Raw genomic sequence first — 16652 nt, 5'->3', positions numbered from 1 at the left:
CAGCAACACACCCCGGGCGCCGCCCCCGTGCCGCGCAATCCCGGGCACCTTCCCGGCCGCGGCGGCCCCGGGCGGGGTGGGGCCCGCCGTCATCCATTTACCAGCCTCGCCCCTCGGCGGGCGCGCGTTAATGAGATTAGCAATTAAAAAGCGAGCGAGCCTGTGGCGGCGGCGGCGGCGGCGGCGGCGCCACCACAGGGCCGAGCGGGCGGGACGCGCGCGGCAGCCGCGCTCCGAAGCAGCCCCACGCCGAGCCCGCGGCCATGGAGAAGGCGCGGCCGCTGTGGGCCAACCCGCTGCAGTTCGTCTTTGCCTGCATCTCGTACGCCGTGGGCCTGGGCAACGTGTGGCGCTTCCCCTACCTGTGCCAGATGTACGGCGGAGGTGAGTGCGCCGGAGGGGGTGCGCGCCAGCCGGCGCTGGGCCCGTGCTCCCGGCCGGTAAACTGAGGCGCGCCGCTGCCCAGCTCTTCCCCCAGAGCCGCCCTCGTGGCGGGGGGGATGCTCTCTGCAAGCCCCCAATCCCATCCCAGGGGCGGCCCAGCGCCTCACACCCTTGCTGAGAGCCCTAGGAGGGCCGGGGAGCGTTTTCTCCCTGGGGCAGTAGTCTGAGCAAGCCTTCCCTTTACCTGGGAACAGTGAGCAGGAAATTGGCTTGCTCCACAGAAACTCCTGACACCAGTTTTCAAATCAGAAGCGTATTCCCAGCAGCGCGATTTGAAACTCCGGGTCAAAGGGTCTTCAGCCAGCTGTTTAAATCTTTTTGTTACAGCATTGGTTTGGGTTTGGAACCGCAGGTGACAGGACAGGCAAGTCATTGCAATTCTGTTGTTTCGGGTTTGGTTTGATTTGACAAGTGCTTCCTCTGACGCATCATGCACACTCACCAGCTAGACCAACACACGCACCTCATTTTCCCTTAACGTTACAGAGCGCCGGGGACACCTTCGTGACATGCCACGGAGCCTCTGTGCATGCGGTTGTCGCTTTGGAAGGCAGTGTGGCAAGAGGGGTTCAAGCCTCAGCATTGAACAGTTTTTCCTCCTCGGTTCCATTTCTAGAATTCTACCTGAAGGAAATGATCAGAGTTCTGACCGAGGGTGGAAGGATGGTCTCGATCTTTTTTTTTTTTTTCACATTTTATTTATTTTTGAGAGAGAGACAGAGACAGAGTCAGAGCACAAGTGGGGGAGGGGCAGAGAGAGAGAGGAAGACACAGAATCCGAAGCAGGCTCCAGGCTCCGAGCTGTCAGCACAGAGCCCGATGCTGGGCCCGAACCCATGAATCGCAAGGTGGTGACCTGAGCCGAGGTCAGTTGCTTAACCGACTGAGCCACCCACGTGCCCCTGGTCTCCATCTTTTAATAAGAGTAAAATGTTGGAAACGTCCTAAGCCCTTGGGGCACCTGGGTGGCTCAGTCGGTTAAGCGGCCGACTTCAGCTCAGGTCAGGATCTCACGGTTTGTGGGTTTGAGCCCCGCATCGGGTTCTGTGCTGACAGCTCAGAGCCTGCTTGGGATTCTCTCTCTCTCTCTCTCTCTCTCTCACTCAAAAATAAATAAACTTAAAAAAAGAAGAAGAAGACGAAGAAAAGAAACTTCCGAGCTGTCAACTAAAGGGGTTGGTTCAGTAAATTATGGAACATCCATGTAATGGTGTTCTTTGCAGCCACTAAGAAGGAGTTTTCAGAACTTTCGTGTAAGTTTTCTCCTGTCATATTCAGTGGAGGGAGGGGAAGTCAGAATCAAAATTGTGTAAAAGGGATGATCTCAATTATGTTGAAAAATATGCCAAGAAAAGAGACGAGGAAAAAAACACTCCAAAATATTAATAATAGTTAGAGTGATTTTTCTCTGCTTTGTACTGTGTGTGTGCATGTGAGTGTGTGTGTGTGTGTGTGTGTGTGTGTGCGTGCGTGTGCGTGTGTGTGATGCCTTCTATAATCAGAAATGTTTTTCACCATGAAGGACAATAAGAGATGTTAGACCAAAGGATTCACAAAGCGTAACCCGTGTAAGAAGGACCAAGACGTAAAACACTGCTCCCCCTCCCCTTTCCCCACCAGCTCAAAAACAAAACAAAAACCCAAAACTTGACAAAAAGTCAATCCATGGAGTTGTTTGGTTTGTTTTTTTTTTTTACATAGCGAATCTTAACTCTCTGATTCCTTTATTAAAATTTTTTAATGTTTACTTATTTATTTATTTTTAATTAAAACAATTTTTAAAACATTTTTAACATTTACTTTTTATTTTTGAGAGAGAGAGGGAGACAGAGTGTGAACAGGGGAGGGTCAGAGAGAGAGGGAGACACAGAATCCGAAGCAGGCTCCAGGCTCTGAGCCGTCAGCACAGAGCCCGACGCGGGGGCTCGAACTCACAGACCGCGAGATCGTGACCTGAGCCGAAGTTGGCCGCTCAAGTGACTGAGCCACCCAGGTGCCCTTCTCTGATTCCTTTATTCATTTGAAGGACATAAATACATTATAATTCTTCGAAGGGCCTGTGTTGCCATATGTTGTAACAGCTTCATAACTGACTTTTCAAAGAATTGTCAGCATGAGGTTTCCTCGTCCTGCTGTGCTCGGCACACCCAGCCATGAGACCTCTTTCCTGGCTGCGTGTTTTCCAGCCATCGGCCCAGGTGAGCCTTGCTGTCACATGACTGTTTAATTCCTTGTTAATAACAACACCGTCCCCTGAATCGTCTGCAGGTGACACAGGTAGGCTGGAGTCGTTCTGGAACAGAATATATGGAGGGAGTTGCTGGGGACACCTCAAGCCCTCCGGGACCCAGAAAAGGAAAGAAGAAGAAACCCTAGGGGCGCCTGGGTGGCTCAGTCGGTTGAGCCTCTGACTCTTGATTTCGGCTCAGGTCATGATCTCACGGTTCATGAGTTCGAGCCCCGTGTCGGGCTCCGTGCTGACAGTGCAGAGCAGAGCCTACTTGGGATTCTCTGCGTGTCCCTCTCCCTCTCTGCCCCTCTCTCGCTCGCTCTCTCTTTCTTTCAACATAAATGAATAAATTTAAAAAAAAAAAAGGGAAGAAGAAATCCTGGGTCTGGTACATAGTGTATACTTGGGCTGGATGGGTGGATGGATAAATGCTGGCTGATGGATGGGCGGGCACGGAGGAGAGGACGGGTGGGTGGCCGGCTGGAGGCGTCCGAGGTGGGCAGGTACAGGCTGGGCCGGTGGCACCCCCTTAAGCATAAGTGTCTACAGAATAAAAGACGAAACAGCTTATCCAGGCACAGTTAGGACTTCGTCACCCGACACCGGCCCCTATTTCCACCCCATCGTCTGCTATCCGTTCATCTTCTAGTCCCGCCAACTATTCTGGACCACTTCTCTGTCCAGAGAATGGGTATTCCCTGCCTCTACACTTTGCACGAGGTTATTTCCTCCCCCTGGGAAGCCGCCCTTAGCCTGGAGCCCCCTTTCCCGGTCTCCCCCCAGCCCCACGCTGTGAAGCAGCCGGGTCAGAAGAGGCGCCGGTGAGTATTTGTTGGACGGATGAGCAAGCTCTGTTAGGAAAAGCGCAGGAGACGCGAGGTGGGGTTGCCGGTGGTTTTCCCCAAGCCTTGCCCCGCCCGGCAGTGTCACCTGCTGATAGGTGACATATGTGGCCCCAAATCCAGGCCGTTTGCAGACCCGCTGTCTTCCCTAAAGCTAAAAGGGAAGTCAAGCACCTCATGAGAGGCTCCAGAGGAGCGTTTAACCTTCTAAATGACCCACCACCTCCCGCCAACAAAGAGCTTGTTTATAAACTACAGAGCCAGGCTGTGCCGAAATACTTCCCGGAATAAAACGGATTAGGGGTCCGTGCGCCCTTCCACGGGGCTGTGCCTGTGACCCGGAGGCTTGTTCCCGTCCTGCCCTTCCGAGCCAGGCCCGGCACGAGGAATGTTAATTCGGAAGATTACATTCCGGGTACCAACCCCCGCCGTTCAGCGCCCCGGCGCTTGGCAGACGTAAAAGACAGCACAAAACCCCACCTTGAGCGAGTCCCCTGGCCTCGGCGACCGTGTCAGGGTGGGAGACCGTGTGGTTCCAGAACGGAGCCGGGACACGAACGCGCTGCGCACACCCGTGGGGAAACTAGATACCCCAGCGCCTGATTTGTACGTGAAGGCGCTCGAGTCGCGGAAGAAACGGGGACGCCTGAGAACAGTGGTGTGGCTGGTGGCAACGTGGACGTTTTTCCCCTAAGTCTTCGATTATATTTGAACCGTGAAGAGGAAGAAATCGGAGGACACCTGCCTGTGTTGTGGTTGGATGACACCCAGACTGGATGTCCCATGTCCCCCCGAAGCCCCTCCTGCACCTCCCTTCCCTCCTCTCTGGTCCTTAGAGCTGTGCGTCTCCAACTGTAGCCTCCCTGGGGAGCCCCATAAAGTGCAGGTCTGTGGCCCCTGCCCCCTGAGACCCTGACTCAGACCTGCGGTGAGGCAGGGACGGGATCTGCCTTTCTAACCAGCGCCTAAGGGGTACGGATGCTGCGGGACCACGGAGCACAACCTGGACGAAGGTCAGGGTTGCTCCTGTGCCCCCCAGGGCCACCAGCTGCTGGGAGCCAGGTAGTCGGGTGCTGGGAAATGTTGATCAGCTGCCGGGGACAGGGTGGGGGGGGAGGGGAGGGGAGGAAGTAAGACCTCAAGTGTAGCATTTGATGATAATCGCAGTGCAAACGCTCCCTCCAGGGCCGATTTCACACCGTGATGTCCCCACGTAAGGTCCCAGCAGGTGGCGGTGGCAGAGATGTGGGCAGCTGGCTCTGGTGCGTGAGCTGGCCCCAGCGGCCCCGCGCGCCCCTGCAGCCGCAGCCCTCCAGGCCAGCGCCTGGTCTGGGACCGAGCCCACACGTATGTGCGCGCGTGTGGGTGCCCGCGTGGGGCGGGAAGCTGAGTTTCAGGGCTTTGTCGTCTGTCGAACACATGAAGGTTCCAAGGTCGGCTCCCGAGGCTGGGTTCCGGCCGTGAGGCAGTGTGGTCAGCGAGTCCCTTGAGGAGCCACGTCTGGTGCCCGGGCTGGGGTTTCGGGACTCGGTGCCCCGGGAGACAGCAGCGTGCGAAGCGTTTCCGGCGGTCGGTGCTGTCACCGCCACTTAGAGGTGGGGGACAAGTCCAGAGAAGAAAAAAGGGGCTCCTGGAGGTGTAGCTGGGGCTCAGGCCACTCCTGCGTCCGAGCCAGGGCTCTCTCTAGGCCCCCCACGTCGGGGTCTCATCTTCTGATCCGAGCAGGCCAGGAGCGACTGCGGTAGATGGGAGTCCCAGGCCCGGACTCGCCGTGACTCAGGGCACTTTACTTTCCCGCACGGTCTGCTGTGACGCTCAACCACGGAGGGGGCCTGGCCCAGCACCTGCTGTCTGCAGTGTCCCCAGGGGAAGCCCTAGGGGCCATAGGTGGCTGTCAGGCCAACCCCCTCTGCGCCTCTGCCCTCCCCCCAAATGTCTGCTGCCCTCCCTCTGCTGGGCGTACCCTGTACTCCTCATCCTCTCCAGGAGACCTCCTCCTCCCTCAGTTAAAAGGGACTCTGAAGCCATGTCTTACCGTGCACAGCACCGTGGGCTCAGACACGGCTCACCCCCGTCCCCCATGGTGGGGAGGAACAGCCAGGATACAGTGCCCACCTGCCCGTGGAGAAGCCTCAAACCCGTCTACACGTTAGCATCACCCGGGAGCTGTGAAACACGCCGACGTCTGTCCCTCCCCAGATCCTGATTGAGCCGGTCTCATGTGTGGCCTGAACATTAGTTTTAAAGCTCCCCAGGGGATCCTACTGTGCACGGGGATGAGAACCGCCGTCGTCTATCCTGTACCAAACAGGAAGGAGAATAGAGAAGTACACGCTCAGCGATATAAACGTCCTAGGAATTAATTTCAGTCCTTCAACAAGTATTGAGTATCTGCTGCAAGCCAGGGGCAAAGGTGGTCATCGCCCTTAAGGGGGCGGCACCGTGGAAATGGCCCTTCCACACGGGGGACAGCAAGAGCTTCCGCGGACGGTTCTTTGGGAGGCTTCACTGAAATGACTCGAGGAAGGACTCACTGCCCGAGAGAACCCAGGAAGGCTCCCGGCCGTGGTGGCACTTCATCTAGGCCTTGACAGAGGAGTCCGAGCTCATCAGGTAGATTTAGGGACAAAAACCTTCCAGGCAGAAGAAACCCCCGTGTGCCAAAGACACAGAAGGGTATGCATCCGAGGGGAATGGCTGGAAACTCTACGTGGCCCGGACGTATGGGGTGGGCGCCGGGGCAAAGGCGGGAGGGGAGAGGAGGAAGGCGAGGAAGGTTCCAGCATGAACCCAAACCAAAGAACCCTCAATAGCTTCGCTGGGAAGTTAGAACTTCCCTTGGGGAGCAGAACCAGGATCTCAGGTGGGGAGCGGTACCCTCAGAGCCATAGTTTACAGAGACGGGGCCAGGGGCCGGGGCCATGCTGGCACAGGGGGTGGGCAAGGAGGGGTGGGGGCAGACGAGCAAGTTTTAGACCAAGGCGTCAGGCAGGGTAAGGGCGGGGGCGGGGGGTGGGTACTTTTCATTTTTCTTACTTGTGTCTTCCTTCTCCGTTTCCCAAAAGTTGACTGGTGTCGACTCCAAATAACAAACTTTTGGGGGAAAGCCAAGATGGAAGGGGTCAATGAGGAGGAGGAGAAGGCCTTGGGGTGGAGGGGCGCAGAGGATAGGACAGCGCTCCTCAAAGTGTGGTCCCCACGCCAGCAGCTTCAGCCTCCCCTGGGGATGTGTGATCCGTGCCCCTTAAACTGAACACGTACACACCCCAAGAAGAAAAAAAAAATCAGGTTAAAAAGTCCTCGTGTGGTTTGGTAGAGACCAAGGTGTCTAAGTAGGAAGAAAGCATGCGTCCGAGCAAACCTTCCCCTGAAAGTGGCTGCATCTGATTGTTTGGGTCTTTGTTGGTCTCAAAGGCCAGAGCGAGATTCGCGGACATAAATGCCATACAGAGAGAGGATTTTCTCTTTGTCGTGAGCCTCTTGGGAGCAGCAAACAGATACGGCGCTGGCCGTGATAATTAGAAAAATAAGCAGCAACGTGTTCTAGAAGGACATACGCGCGTGTGTGTGTGTTGGGGGGGGGTCCCAAATGTGATACGTGTTCATGGTAGAACATTTGGAAAATTAGAGAAATATACAAAGAAAGAAAATACAAAACCGTCCCCAATTCCAGTACCCAAGGTCATGCCGTTACACTTTTTTTTCTTAAAAAAAATTAAGAGCGTGTTTTGTATGTAATTTAGTGTCTTGCTATTTCTTACCTCACCTCTGACCATCATATCCAAAACTGTTCGATACTCTTTGAAGCTATGAACTTAAAACAGCTCCGTGCGGGTCCGTGGACATACGGAACAGCTTATGTACCCATTCTCCAGTGTGGAACTTCGTCTCGCACAACTTGCAAGCTGTATGTCTAGGTGGGAAATACATTTGCATCAGTGGTGCCTCGGGACCGTATGGCTCCTAGCACGAAGGGGGAGAGGGCCAGCTAGAGACCCTCCCCCATGTCCTCTGCTGATTACAAATGTCTTGAGCCTTGCTCTTGACCCCCCGGAGGGTGCACCAGAGGTCTTTCTGGGAAGTAAGTACTTTTTGTAGATATCAGCCAACTTGTCCTTGTGAATGGCCGCTGGGGCTGCCCGACGTGGTGAAACCCCCACCTCAGGGGGGTGGGCTTCCCTGGCGAGAGGGACAGGTGTCCACCCTGCTAGAAAGGGCTGCTCTGTCCCCTGGGGTGCCCTTCTCCTCTCAGGGTGCCTCTCTCCTCCCCCTGCCCGATTTTCCCTCGGATTCTGGGAGATGGGCATAAACTTCCCGCAGTTGGCCACTCTGTCAGGTCTAACTTCTCAGCTGCAGGTGGGGCTGAACGACCGTCGTGTTCCGTGGGGCGAATCTTCCAGGCTGGAACACTCAGACCTGTGTCTCCGGACCTCCAGACAGCCCACCGTTTTTGCTCCCTGGTGCATAGGACACGAGAGCTCACAAAACTTAATTTTTCTTTTTTTTTTAACCTGGGACTAGTGGGGCCTTTCAGGAACGCAGCCAGGGAAGTGTCTGGTAGAATTTGTTACTGTTCCGGATGCTGTCTTGGCAGCCTTCTGTCCTGCGTGGTTCTCCCTAGAGACACAGGAAGTGCTTGGGCTTGCCATCCGTGCCTCATCGCCTGTCCTTTCCACTTTCTCCTTTCTCCTTGAGCTACAGGGTAATTTCTAAAGGTTGTGGGGTTTTTTTTGTTGTTGTTGTTTGTTGGGTTTTTTTGTTTTGTTTTTGCTTGTTTTTTGTTTGTTTCTGCTTATTGCCTCCATTGGCTTTAAATTCACCTGCCGTATGTTTTTCATCTTCAGACATTTCTTCTTCTTCTTAGATTATCCTTCATCATCGTCCAATGCTGTTCCATAAACACGGGGTCCTCTTGGCTCTCCTAAGAGAAGGTACTAGAAATTTGCTAACACATTTCTTCTGTTTCTCATGGCAAATCAATTTCAGAGGAAGACAATTGCTCTGATGCCTTAGAGTGGCCCTTGTATTTTGATCTACAGTGTATTATCGTAGGTACAAAGGCTTCCTTCTGAAGGCTCAGCCTTTCTGAGGGAGGTGCAGGCCAATACAGACTTGCCCAAGGTCTATATTAATACAGCCACAAAACAAAGCAAGAGTTCAGAGGAATCTTGGATGAAATTTTAGCAACATGATGAACTGTACCAGGCCTGTCAACTCTCTCTGGTAATAGCTTCCCATATTGCCCACCCAAGTAGAACCACCATCAGAGAGCCACTTACCATCAAGCAGTCACTCAGCAAACACTTACTGACCCCCTACTCCATATCCGGCCCTGTTAGGGGCTGGAGATCCAACTGTGAGCCAGGCAGACCCCGTCTCTGCACTTGGAAGCTGTTTAGGGAAGTAGGGGTGGAGAGAGCGGTAGACAGTGAGCAGGGACTGTGAGGGGGGCACCCCACTTACCTTTGGGTGACCTGCAAAGGTTTCTGGAGGAAGTGATGTGCGTGGAAGTTCTGGTGAGGCCTGAAGGATTCTGTCCTGCCTCCAACAAATATTCCCGGGGCTCTGCTCTCTGCCCAGCGCCGCTCGCTCTGTTCTGCACAGACCAGGGAGCAAGAACATCCGTGCTAAGGGGAGACAGACACCAACTAGTCAAAGTCACAGCCGAATTTCACGTGGGTAACTGCTCAGAAGGAAGGTCCAGCGGGGTGAGGGGTTGAAGGCTCACTGTGGCGTGGGGACTGCTGTCACTGAGGCAGACCGGGAAGGCCCCTCTGAGGAAGGCAGGTTCGGCAGAGAAATGAGAGAAGGGAGAGAGCGGTCCAGGCTGAGGGAACAGCCAGGGCGAGCGTGCAGAGGCCGGCCCCACAGGAAGGGCCCCGTGGCTGCAGCGGTGTGAGGGAGGCCACCGGCCCCGTGCCGCAGAGGCCAGGGGCGGGAGTGCTGGTGTTATTCTAGGTGTGAGGAGAAGCCAAAGACGGTTTGCCCAAGTGGGAGGGCAGGGGGCTTCTCTGACAATAAGCTGTCGCGGGCAGCTGTAGAGCGGACGCGAGAAAACCACCAAGAGGACTGCGGCCGAGACATCATGGCGGGTGCTGGGGAGTTGGCCGCGAGCAAGAGTTCTCCAGGCTCAGAACTGTCTTTATATCCTCGGAATATGTGTCCTCAGTGACTGTGAACATCCACCTCACCCAGAGTGATGCAGACGCCCACGGGGCCGGGCCACCCGCTTGTCGTGACCCATCTCGGCTCAACAGGCCACCCTAGAACTTAAGGACTTAGAAGGAAGGATGGAATTAGAAAGTCGCCGAGCAACAACCAACACGGAGACTGTTGTTCCCGGCAAGATTCCAGCTAAATCTAGAGGGCACAGGTCTGGTGGGCAATAGGATGGCTATCTCATCTCAGAATATCTCCCGGCAAGACACGGAATCGTTTCTAAGGGGCACACAGGAACTTTCCCCAGAGATACCTGGCAGACCCCACCTTGGCCAAGTGAGCAAAGTTAACCTGGCCGGGAATGGGGCAAAGCATCAAAGACCCAGATCGCTTCAGGGTTCCTGCCAAAACCCAAAGCGAGGGACACTCCACAGAATAACTGGCTAGTACCGTCCAACAGGTCAAGGTCATGAGAGACAAAGAGAGCCTGGGAGGCCGTCCTGTCAAAGCCGACAGACGAGATGTGACCTTAGATGCCATGCGTGATGGTGAGACTGGAGGGAGGGCAGGGGTGGGGTCGTTGGTCAAATTGCAATAGGGGTGGGGGGGAGTAGTGGCTGAAACAGTGAATTCTTTCTCACAGTTCTGTGGGTGCCTGGGAAGTTCTCTGCCGGCTTCATCGGGCCTGGCTCTCATGGTGGCATCCACTGGCGGCTGGAAAGCCCTCACACGCGCGCGCTTGGTGCTGAGTTGGATGGGCCCTCGGTTCTCCTCCAGTGGGGCTTTTCATCCCCGGGTCCCCTGGACCGGCTTCCAAACGTGTCAGCCTCAGGGCACGCACTCCAAGAGGTGGTGGTGAGGCTGTAGGGCGTCCTGAGGCCCAGGCTCTGGAACCATCATGGCGTCCTTTCCCCCACATCCTGTTGGACAGAGCTGGTCCCAAGAGCAGCCCAGATTCACGGGCGGGGGAGACAGGAATCCGTTCACAGGAGCCGCTTCAGGGAATGTGCGGCCATATTGAATCTCTCACAACGTGCCCCATCCAGACACATGGGAGTGAAGGCCTTTGCCTCTCCCTGATGATAGGGTCTCCTCATGCTAAGGCAGTGTCAGAGGTTTTATTTTATAATTTAATTTAATTTAATCTAATTTAATTTAGTAAGCTTCACACCCAGTGCAGAGCCCAACACAGGGCTTGAACTCACAACCCTGAGATCAAGAGTCAGACGCTTAACCGACTGAGCCACCCAGGTGCCCCTCAGAGGTTTTACATCAAAGGAGCATGGGGAGCACTCCAGTGGGAAGAGGGTTGGTTAGTGGGCTCGTTTTCCAACTGATCACAAAACTGATTTTTCTCTTAGCGAGATATATTTACGTGCGGAAAAATACTTTTGTTGGTGTAGTTTTATGAATTTTGATGAACGTATGGTTGTATTCCCACCACCAAGTAACACCCCTTACTGTCAGCCCTCCCATTCCCAACGGCCCGCGGCCACAGGTCTGTTTTCTGTCCCCCCCAGGCTTGCCTTTCCCAGAATGTCACATAAATGGAGTCGTACAGCCTGTAGCCTTTTTTTCTTTTTTTAACATTTATTTATTTTTGAGACAGAGACAGAGCATGAACGGGGGAGGGTCAGAGAGAGGGAGACACAGAATCCGAAACAGGCTCCAGGCTCCGAGCGGTCAGCACAGAGCCCGACGCGGGGCTCGAACTCACGGACCGTGAGAACATGACCTGAGCCGAAGTCGGCCGCTTAACCGACTGAGCCACCCAGGCGCCCCAGTCTGTAGCCTTTTGAATCTGGCATCTTTAACTCGGCATCATGCTTCTCAGAATCTCCGATGTTGCGGGAATTAGTAGTCTGTTCCTTTGTACTGGCTGAGTAGTATTTCATCGTGTGGATGTCCCAGAATTTACTTATCCACTGACCCGCTGGATGCCAATTAAGTTGTTTCCGGTTTCCGACAACTCTGAAGGGAGCTGCTGTAAACATTCACATACAGGTTTTTGTGTGAGCATACGTTGTCATTTTTCTAGAGTAAACACGCTGGAGTCAACTCGCTGAGCTGTAGGGTCGGTGAGTGAGTGCTTAGCCTCACAAGAAACTGCCAAACCGCTTCCCAGAGTGTCTACACCATTTTAAGCATTCCACTAGCGACGCGCGGGTGGGTTCCCCCCGGGGCCTCGCCAGCACTTTGTGCTTTCAGCCTTTTCTTACTTTAGCCGTTTCATCCCAAGAGGTGTGTGGTGGCGCCTCATTTGGTTGACATTTGCTCGTTTTCAGAATACAAGCTGGTGTTGAGCATCTTTTCGTGGGCTAATTTGCCATGCGTGTATTTTTTTGTACCTTCTTTGAACGGGTTTCTTTTTTTCTTTTTCATCATTGTTGAGTTTTGAGAGTCTTTTATAAATTCTAGGCACCAAGTCCTTTCCAGACACGTGTTTTGCAGAAGTCCCCCCCAGCCTTTTAGCTTGCCTTTTTCACTTTCTTAACCGTGCCTTTCACGGAACACCGTTTTCAAATGAGATCTAACTCATCAGCACTTTTCTTTCATAGACAGTGCTTTCGACGTGGTAGCCAAGAGATCTTTGCCTCGCCTTACGGTCAGAGGGATGTTCTCCTGGGCTATCTTCTAGAAGCTTTATAGTTTTGAGCTGTGCGCATAGGTCTGTGATCCATTTTGAGATTTGGGGGAGGAGGTATAAAATGGGAGATGGGGGTGGAGATTCGTTTTTTTCTGCATGTGGGCGTTCAGTTGTTCTGACATCACTCGTTAAGAAAATAGTGGCCGAGCAGATTCGCTGGGATCGTGCGTTTGGATACTCGGAGGATGGATAATGGAAATGACCGATGGGCAGGCCTCAAGAGCCCCCATGCTACCACCTGGGCACGGGCCTTGGATTTCCAGCTTCCCGTGGGCACCGGGCCATCAGCCTGGCCCTGTCAAAGACCTTGCCAGGCCTCCTGTGGTTACTGTTTAACGCCTTGGGGGAAAATGAGCTTTTTCTTAGAACCACTGAGGGTTTGAATGTTGCTGGGTTGGTAGGTGGCAGCCCCCTTCCAGTCCGAGAGCAGCCGGCCTCTTGGACTCTCTGCTGCTGAGAGGCACCTGGTAAGACGTCCAAACACGTTTCCCTGGGGCAGGCAGGGGGCGGGGCCTGGCAGTCATCAGAACAGAGTCCAGAAGTGAGGGGGTAGCGCTTGTCGTAGGCCCCCGTGTGAGCAGGGAGGACGAGGCCGGGAATGTGAGGCCCGGTGGTCCCACGCGCACGGCCGTGGCTTTCTCTCCACGGTGGGAGCTGACTCTGATCTCTGCGTGGCCCTGGTGCCAGCCACTCTCCTTCTGGGATCTCTGTCCCGAGGAGAGAACCGAACACGTGGACCAAGCTCGGTCCCACTGCTCTGTTGAGGATGGCAGGGACCCGGGGCGCCTGGGTGGCTCAGTCGGTTAAGCGACCGATTTCAGCTCAGGTCATGATCTCACGGTTCATGAGTTCAAGCCCCGCGTCGGGCTCTGTGCTGACAGCTCGGAGCCTGGAGCCTGCTTCGGATTCTGTGTCTCCCTCTCTCTCTGGTCTTTCCCCGCTCATGCTCTGTCTCTCTCTCCTTCAAAAATAAATAAAAACATTTAAAACAATTTTTTTTTACATGATAGCAGGGACCTAGCTACAGCCCAGTGTCCGAGGACCAATGAAATGAATCTGGGTGTGTTTTCCAAGTGGGATGACGTACAGCTACACGAGGGTGACACAAATGGTCGTGTTGTGGTCGGGGGGGGAAAGCAGGCTCTGGGGCAACACGTAAGCACGACGGAGGCATTTTCGTAAATATTCGATGTTCACGGAAGCATACGTATTTCATTCTTTACCTGAACACTTTTGGAACCAGTTCCTTCTGTAACCTGCCCTTAATCCCTGCAGCTGTAATGTCAGGGTTTTATTTTAATCAGGAGTCCTGCCCTCTTCTCCTCTGGGACCTTTTCCCGGGTTCTCTGCCAAGTTGCTGGGAGCAGGGGGGAGGGATGAGCAGGACTTCAGGGAAGGAGGGGCGGGGCCCACAGGAGAAGCTTTGGGCAGTGCTGTGCAGGGCAGGGGTGTGGGGAGCCCCCAGCAGGCTGCCCGCCTCTGTCCAGGTGCCAGCAGTGGGGAGGGCTTCCATACTCCATCCACACCCCCTGGCTCCGTACTATCACCACAGGCTCTTATCTGCAGACGGCCCCGAGGAACCGGTGGGTTTTAAATTTGCGTTAGCCATAGTACTCTTTATTAAAACAAAATGTTAAGCTGAGGGCCACTGTATAAAACAGATACACATACAATGGAGGTGCTCCGTAAAAGGAGATGGTGGCCTAGGCTCTGTCTGTTGAGGACCGCTTGTCTCCCCATACACAGACACCAAGCCCCTGCCTCTGCCATTGGTTACTACCACAGAAGATGGAATAGGGTTTCTGGCAGAGGGGCTGGGGCAGCTGAGGCATTGAGGGAGGCACTCAAGGGGCTTGGGACAATGGCAGTTTACCACCCAGGATGGAAGTATTTAAAGTTTTTAACTAGCAAGTCTGCATGTTATCACAGATGGATGAATGGCTGGATGGAGAAAGAGAAAGATAGAAAGGATAGAAGGATGGATGGATGGATGGATGGGTAGATGGATGGATGGATGGTTGGATGGTGAATGGATGGATGGATGGTTGGATGGTGGGTGGATGGTTGAATGGGTGGGTGGGTGGATGGATGGTTGGGTGGTGGATGGATGCTTGGATGGGTGGATGGATGGATGGGTGGGTGGGTAGATGGATGGATGGATGGTTGGTTGGATGGATGGGTGGGTGGGTGAGTGGATGGGTGAATGGGTAGATAGATGGGTGGGTAAGTGGATGGGTGGATGGATACTTGGATAGCTGGATGGATGGATGGATGGATGGTGGGTGGACGGACGGATGGTTGGATGGTGGGTGGGTGGTTGAATGGGTGCATGGGTAGGTGGATAGATGGATGGGTGGGTGGATGGATGGATGCTTGGGTGGGTGGGTGGGTGGGTGGGTAGATGGGTGGATGGATGGTTGGTTGGGTGGATGGGTGAATGGGTGGATGGATGGGTGGGGGGTGGGTGGATGGGTGAATGGGTAGATAGATGGGTGGGTAAGTGGATAGGTGGATGGATACTTGGATAGCTGGATGGATGGATGGATGGATGGATGGTGGGTGGACGGACGGATGGTTGGATGGTGGGTGGGTGGTTGAATGGGTGCATGGGTAGGTGGATAGATGGATGGGTGGGTGGATGGATGGATGCTTGGGTGGGTGGGTGGGTGGGGGGATGAATGGATGAGTGGATGGTTGGATGGGTGGTGGATGGTTGGTTGGATGGGTGGGTGGCTGGGTGGATGACGGATGGATGGATGGTGGCTGGGTGGTTGAATGGGTGGGTGGATGGATGGATGGTTGGTTGGCTGGATGGATGGGTGGCTGGGTGGCTGGCTGGCTGGATGGTTGGATGGTGGGTGGATGGGTGGGTGGATGGATGGATGCTTGGATGGGTGGATGGATGAATAGAAGAAAATGGATACGTGACGTACGAGCGAGGGGAATGAAAGAACAGTGGGTTGTGGAAAAGGTGTGAGAGAGTGAGGGCAGAAGGATGGAGGATGAGTGGAGATGTGGGAGGATGAGTGGGTGGAAAGGTAGAAAGATGAATGGACAAGTGGAAAGACGGAAGGAAGGGAGGGAGGGTGGGTGTGCATGGAGGTCAGGTGGGCTCCAGAGTTAAACTCATCGGTGATGGCCTGGTGTTGGCTCTGGACACCCGCAGGTAGTTTCCTGGTGCCCTACTTCATCATGCTTGTTGTAGAGGGCATGCCCCTCCTGTACCTGGAGCTGGCAGTGGGCCAGCGCATGCGGCAGGGCAGCATCGGTGCCTGGAGGACCATCAGCCCCTACCTTGGTGGTGTTGGTAAGTGGGCACTCTCCTGGATCCTGGACAGCAGGGGGTGTGGGTGGGAGCCCGTTGGCTGGCAGGGCAGCCGGAGCAAGGGGCGAGCGCAAGGCCCAAGAGAGAGCCCTGGAGGGGGTGCCGCGGGATGTCGGCCGACGGGGGCTGGATCCCTTACCCGCAGGTCGGTGAAGAAGGGGGGGAGGCACACCCTCTGGGGGGCCGATACCACACTGCTTCTCTTCCGTGAGCCACAGCTGGCTCTTCTGTAAAAGGAAATAGCTGCCCAGCCAAGGAGCTGCAACTCAGTCTCCCAGCAACTACCGCTCTGGGAGCTCTAACTGCTCCTTGCTAATGATTAATAATGGCTCCTTCTCGTGAGCACCTACTACGTGCCGGGTGCCAGCCTGTATGATACCTGCACACGAGCTCGTGTTATCTGTCGCACCACCGAGGGCCCGTGGGGTGGCCCGTTAATGTCTCCGGTGCGGGGAAGCAGAGGGGCACATGGGTGGCGCGCTGGGCGTGCTGTGCATCCCGTGTCCCCTGAGTTCCTCCGAGCTGGTGCGTCCCCGGCGCCTCTCGGCGATGGTTAGTTAACCCGCCCTGCACAACCCTCACGTTCCAGGGCTGCCTGTGGGGGGGAGGAACTTTGGCCAGCCCTTGGCCACGGTCTCTTCCGCTCAGCCCGCCCGCCTCCAGCCGGGTAGGCAGGGAAGCAGAGCGGTGTTTCAGGAGCAAGGAGGGTGTGCGCTTGGCGTGGCATGTAGTCTCGGAGGCAGAAGAAGTGTGTCCGTGGCCTCGGGCATCATCTCTGAACCCGAACTGCCTCCTCATCGCGAAGGGCTGTTACTTTTTAACAAGGAGGTGTGTGGTTTTACGATCCGCCCGAGTGATCAATCGCAGAGGGCTTCTCAGAGGTGGCATTTGCTGCCTAATAGGAAAGATACCGGATGTGTGTGCCAAGCAGGGGCGCTGGTGAATGTTTAACGGCCAGCTCTCTGGGTGGGCGGGGGAGGGGAGGCCTGTTTGCGGCATCCCCTG

General features: G+C 54.9%; 1 protein-coding gene across 3 annotated transcripts in view; it reads left to right on the top strand.

Annotated features, from left to right (window-relative positions):
* Nucleotides 1-263: 263 nt before the first annotated feature.
* Nucleotides 264-16652, top strand: part of SLC6A20 (solute carrier family 6 member 20) — a 36569-nt gene continuing 20180 nt past the window's right edge. For all 3 annotated transcript variants that reach the window (XM_047097465.1, XM_047097463.1, XM_047097464.1), the window contains exons 1-2: nucleotides 264-384; nucleotides 15489-15629. In XM_047097465.1, coding sequence (XP_046953421.1) covers nucleotides 264-384; nucleotides 15489-15629 — 262 coding nt within the window. The remainder of the gene's footprint in view (nucleotides 385-15488; nucleotides 15630-16652) is intronic.

This window comes from Lynx rufus, unplaced genomic scaffold, assembly GCF_022079265.1.
Source record: "Lynx rufus isolate CCGP_SWC_20201006 ecotype Redwood Valley unplaced genomic scaffold, mLynRuf1.p SCAF_4, whole genome shotgun sequence".
In the NCBI taxonomy this organism is placed as follows: Eukaryota; Metazoa; Chordata; class Mammalia; order Carnivora; family Felidae; genus Lynx; species Lynx rufus.
The sequence above is the reverse complement of the archived record's forward strand: the minus strand, read 5'-3'. Positions and strand labels throughout refer to the sequence as shown.